The sequence below is a fragment of the Indicator indicator genome, chromosome 27, assembly GCF_027791375.1.
Source record: "Indicator indicator isolate 239-I01 chromosome 27, UM_Iind_1.1, whole genome shotgun sequence".
In the NCBI taxonomy this organism is placed as follows: Eukaryota; Metazoa; Chordata; class Aves; order Piciformes; family Indicatoridae; genus Indicator; species Indicator indicator.
In genome coordinates this window covers 12,806,501-12,812,500 of record NC_072036.1, presented here as the reverse complement: position 1 = coordinate 12,812,500, position 6,000 = coordinate 12,806,501, and the positions used below count along the sequence as shown (strand labels likewise).

The window sequence follows — 6,000 nt, the reverse complement described above, 5'->3', positions numbered from 1 at the left end:
TGAAATTGTGGGGCTAACTATAGAGATGGGAGATGTCCTTTATTTTTTTACTCTAGCAGCCAATAAGCGATGGTAAAGGACAAAAGCTTATTTATAACGTTCAGGTATGGAATGCTTTTATTTCATATCTGTTCCTTTCCTCAACAGCTTATTTTTATTTACTCAAGTGAGCTTTTGCAAAATACTTCTAAAAAGTATTCATTTAGTGCCTTGAAGGTGAACTGTGTAAGTGCTTCAATATTAGCATTAACTTAAAGGCTCAGTCCAGCCAGGATTTTTTTTTTTTTCTGGAAAGCCAATTCATGCAACTGCTTCTTTTCTAAGCTGCTATATATAAATATTTTTGGATTTTAAGAAGTGACTGATCACTGAGTCTCCCATTACTATCTTTTGATCCCCACGGCTCCAAAAAGATCTTGTCTTAAGTGTAATCAGTTCTTATTTTCCATTCCAGTTGTGTGTGTTTGTACGAGCAGTACATGTAAACCTGTAGCTTTCAAGATTTTTTTGCACAGTGATTCCATCTCCCCACTGTGGCAAAAAGTGCTGAACGCTGATGAATTTTTGTTTCCTGTGCCTTGGTTTCATCTTTCTCCCCTGGTTTTCGTTAGGTTCTGAGCTCATGCCCAAAGCCCTCTCCACCAGGATAGTGGGAGGCATTTGGTGGTTTTTCACACTTATCATCATTTCCTCGTACACTGCTAACCTAGCCGCCTTTCTGACAGTGGAACGTATGGAGTCCCCTATTGATTCTGCTGATGATTTGGCCAAGCAGACAAAGATAGAGTATGGGGCAGTTGAAGATGGAGCAACCATGACTTTCTTCAAGGTAAGCTTTATGTTCTCTTTGGAAAGATGCTGTGTCCCGATTGTGACAGTTTGTGCCCCTTGCTGAGGAGTGACAGAGAGGGTTCCCACTGCTGTCAAAAGCAACTGGAAATCATTTGCTATGTAGGATTTGCAAGACAACAAAGGAATTGAATGAAAAATCTCTCGTGGGAAATTAAACCACAATTTCTCTGGGGTTTCTTTGTTTGCTTAAAGCATTGAGTCTGTAGCAGTGAATTAGGTGGAGGAATCTGAACTCTGTTCAGATAGTGCTCATCTAGACATGAAGAAGAATGAATTTGGCTGGATGGAGTCACAGTATGAGTTCAACAGCATTACACCTAACTGCAGTCTTTGTTCAAGCACCCACACTCGATGGTTGCTTGAACAAAGGATGGTATTATCTGGACTGAGAGAAACCTTTTGCACTTCATGTTTTGGAGAAACTGTTAAAGGAAGCTTGGAGTTCATGCAAAAAGTTCTGAGTCTTCCAGGTTTTCTATTCCTTCCAACCTGTTACTAAAATAGTAGAACTGAAAATATAATTAATTACGCTGCTGGATTAGAGGGAAATCTCTCTTTTCTATTTTTATCAAGCACTTAAGTGAGCTTGAATTAGTAAGAAGTATGTGTGAAGGGAGAATTAGTGACAAGTATGTGTGAAGTGAGAGAGGATGGTTGTCTAACTCCTTTTGTTTGATAGCAGAGGGTTGTCTCTCTAAAGAAAGAAGTGTTTAACGATATTTGCCTGGTCTTAGGTATATTTTGAAGGCTTTGAAGTATATTCTTTGTGAGTTATTGTGCTGTCACTTAGAGCTTTGCAGTATCTGTTACACTGGTGTTTAAAATTAGACAAACAGAGGTCCATGATGACTTGTAAACTGGTGCAGAAATTGAAGGCTGTGCTCAATTCCTCTCAACAGAGTGTGCAAATTTGTTTTGATATCAAGTCCCTATTGAACCTGCTGGCCTTAGAGCCAAGGTGGACACATAGTTTTAATTTTTTAAAAATAATTTTCAGGCTTTCAGCTTCTACTTGAGAATGAAAATCAATTCCACTTCAGTGTCTCAGCATATTTTAGGCTGCTTAACTTATGCATACATTGGGAAGGTTCTGAGTGCTTTCTCCAGAATACTTATTGGAAAAGGAGCTGATGAAATTAATAGAAGTAATTAATCAATTAGACAGTTCTTGGTGTCAAGAAATGTGTGAAGTAGTAAGAAGAAACAGCATTGAAACTTTTTAAAGACTGAGGTTTTGAAAAGATTCAAAATGATTTATGTCTGAGGGCATGAAGAGTTGACATAAGGTATTTATTGAGTTACCAGAAAACATTACAGGGCTTCAGTTTCATTTTTTCTGTCAGGAAGCTTTGAACTTGTTCTAATTCAGATTTGAACTGTGGACTCTAAAATACTAGGAAGCAAGTTTAGATTTACAATGTCATTCCTTCTACCTGCCAGAAGCATCTTCTTCTCTGCATCTTCTTAATGCTTAGCTTTTCCTTTCCCCACACTTCATTTTCTCTCTTATTCACTCTTTTTCCTTTTGTTTGTTAGTTTGCATAATCTCTGGGGTTTTTAAGTGTATGGAGACTTTTTCTCTGGATGTTTTTCTCCTTTGCATATCCATCTTCTGCTCCCTTTTCTGCCTAATTCTTTCTCGCTGATTTCTTTCTTCACTTCCTATATTTTGTGTTTATCTAGTGTATTGTACTGAAGAACTGGAGGATTTACTTCTAGTGAAATAACAGTTGCACATCCTACATAGAATGCTTGTAGCTGAAATAAGCTAGGCTTGCACACTGCAGTTATGGTATCAGATCACATAATGTGGTATTGCTTTTAGTACATGAACATATTCTCCTTCTTTGCTGTGAGTGAAAAAGAGAAATCAGAACAAAACACAGGATTTCTTTATCCAGCTGATTAATTTTGAGTCAAATTAGGGTTATTCTGTTGAACAAACATATTTTCTGAGCTTTATGTGTGAACAGATCTTGATTAGTAAGTGTTTTGTGACATGAAAATGCACTGATAGTTAAGAACTTCTGTTCCAGATAGCAACCAAATTAATCCAAATATGTTTCTGGTGTTTGCCATCTTATCTAGTAGTACATAAAATAATTGGTGTTATTAACATAATGGAATGGATCCAAACTTATGCACAAGAAGTAGCTACAACTGTTCTTGTGGTGCAAGAAACAAGTAAAAATCAAGCCCCAAAAGAAAGATAACTGGAAACTATGTGATCTCATTTGATTAATTCAGTGTCTGAAGCAACTTCCAAGTAGAAATTAAAGCTTGCTAGTTGTAAATGCAATTCACTAGAGCTGCCAGGGTAAGCAATAAAAGCTTATTATATGTATATTGCATGAAATGTAAACCAAAACATTGGTAGAGAGTCTATCTGTTAGAGTAAGCTGTCTGGTAAAATCAGGTAATTTAACCTAACGAATTTGAGTTATCAGAAAGCAGAATACTGTAGTTCTGGTCAACATAATATAGCTGTACTTGTGTGTTTTCAGAATATGCTTCTATTTTGTATCAGCAAATTACCTTGGGAATGTAATTTCCTTACATGAAGAAAAGGGAAATAAAGAAGCTAGTCTAAAATCAGACTGTAATTGGAATTGCCTTAGAAAGGGAGTACCAGAGCTGAGCAGTTCATAGATACTATTACTAAATAATAATAATATAAAAAGCACCAAAGAACAGGAAATTGATGAAGGAAGACAAAAATATCTGGAGAATAAAACAAGTGACACAAGTGACACTGGAGGGAAACAATGTAGAAGATTACAGATGGTATGGAAAACATGGAAGGGTTGTGTAGATTTTCTTCATTGTGTATAAGAAAAAAAAGGGATAAATATTCCCATTTAAAATTCATTTCAGAATTTTTTCTATCAGTAAGCTAAAGGGGGCTTTTAATTATATAAATATTATATTCTCTGATAAATAGACAAGTGAATATCAAGTAGGAAGTGATGCTGCCTTTTTGTGGTGGCATTAGGGAAAATAGTAATGAATTATTGTGTCCTGTTCTGGTGGCTGCACTTGGAAAATATGTTTACAATTGGAAAGAGTTCATTAAAGGTGGAAGAATGTCTGTAGGTCTGGAAATAAGCATTGTAGTCAGAGGCTAAAGAAGATCAGTCTGCTTAATCTGCTGAAGAGAAGGTTAGGGGGTGACTGGACCATGGTCTGTAAGTGCCTTAATGGAAATGAGACTTTTGACAGTGGATGACTGTTTAATCTAGCAGAAAAAGGCATAATGAGAGGCAGTGTCTCAGAGCTGGAGTCAGGCAAATAGAGACTAGAACTAAGGTGCACACTTTTAAGCATGAGAACGATTAACCACTGGGACAGGTGATCAGGGATGGGCAGGATTCATCCATCACATGCAGCCATGGTGAGGAAAACAGATACAAACACTTTTAGATACAGTTTTGATTTAGAGACTACTCAATGAGGTAGATAGCAGTCATTAGAGAGGAGCTCATTTGACTTTTCAGTGGTCCCCTCCTACCTCAAAAAAGTCTACCAGAGCATGGAGTGTGGGTGGAGTTGCCCAAAGATGATAGAGAGGATAAATCTGTCATCTGTGTGTATGTTTTTCCTTGGCTGCTTTGTCTTGCTTTAATGAGAGTGGATTGAGTAAAACAGTGGCATTGTGTTACAACAAGAAACGAAGGCGCCAGATGGTTTCCTAATGTTAAATGAAATTATCATGTCTTGGTAATAGTTATTAGTTTGACTCACAGCGAGGCTCGCTGGCTGCCCATGAGACTGGCAGTAATTTCTGCATAAATTAGCTGTGTAGCAGGCCAGTGAATTCTTTCTTCTACAAAACTTTGGAACCTGGCCAAAGCTGTGTGGTGCTAAAACAAAAAGTGGGTTTGTTGAAGGAGAACCTAAATGGGAATCAGACAAAGGACCTGTACCTTAAAATCTGTTGAGGTGCAAATCTTGGGGAGCACAGGGGATAGCTGTTGAACATTCCTATGGAATTTAGAAGCTTTGAAAAAGGAAAATATTGTCTCCAGAGATTTAATACACAAAATCACTGAATATCTTTGCTTGAAAGAGAACTTCAAGATGATCCAATCCAATCTTTGACCCAGGACTTCAAGGTCACCACTAAACCATATCCCAGAGCACCAAGTCCACGTGCTGCTTAAACACCTCCAGGGATGCTGACTCCACCACTGCCCTAGGCAGCCTGTTCCAACATTTGATAGCCTTTCAGTGAAGAAATATTTCCTGTTATCCAGCTTAAAATTCCAAGCACAGCTTGCATCCATTTCCTCTAGTCTTGTTGCTTGCCATGAGAGAGAACTGGCTGTCCCCCTCCTCTCTCCAATCTGCAACAAATACAATCCAATAAATCAATACACACGGGATGGGGGACACACATAGAACCTGTAGCTGCAGGCTGCAAATCCAAGCTCAGGAAGTTTAGTGGTGCCTGTGAATTATTTGGTGGAATGGGCTGCAAGTCAAAGATGAAAGAAACACCACTTCTGAGCTTCTCAAACATCCACTGACTGACAGTGACTCATAGAAAACAATTTTTTGAGTTCCAGCCTCCATATGGTGATCTGGATAATGCTTTAAAAATGACTGGTAGCAGATAACTGCAGATAGAGGTTGAGTTTGCTTTAAAATTATTTCAATTTGTAGATAAGTATCTCTTGAATTTAACAAACACAGACTTATTTTTATGCACAAAAACACATGGCAGTGTTGACTAAAGAAGGAGCTGAATGGGAATTTGAATGTAAATACCGTGCAATTTTATTTTTTTTTTCCATCTTGATCATCATAGTTTGGGCCTGTCTGCTGGAAACACATACAGTTGAAATGCATGGTTTCCCCTTTTCCAAGATTATTCCCTTTTTGCAGGATCACCATTACAAAAAAAAAAAAAAAGAACACCAAAAAACTAGGCAGAGATGCAAGGCCTGTGGCCACTCTATGCAGGTAAAAGGACAGAATCTGCAATGACAGCCTGTGAGAATGAGATACAGGCTTTGGCCAAAGCCCTCAGACACCTCTGCCTCACTGAGTTCTGAAACTTATTGCTTTAAAAGATGAAGGAAGCAAGGTAGAGGTAGGTAGGTTAGATGATGCATTAACACAGACTATAAGGAGAGCAGTAGTGCATTT

At 38.0% G+C, this 6,000-nt stretch overlaps 1 protein-coding gene across 1 annotated transcript in view; it reads left to right on the top strand.

The window, feature by feature from the left end:
- Positions 1-6,000, top strand: part of GRIK2 (glutamate ionotropic receptor kainate type subunit 2) — a 196,171-nt gene that overhangs the window by 135,280 nt on the left and 54,891 nt on the right. Inside the window, exon 13 of the mRNA XM_054393052.1 lies at positions 612-829. Within this exon, the coding sequence (XP_054249027.1) occupies positions 612-829 (218 nt within the window). The remainder of the gene's footprint in view (positions 1-611; positions 830-6,000) is intronic.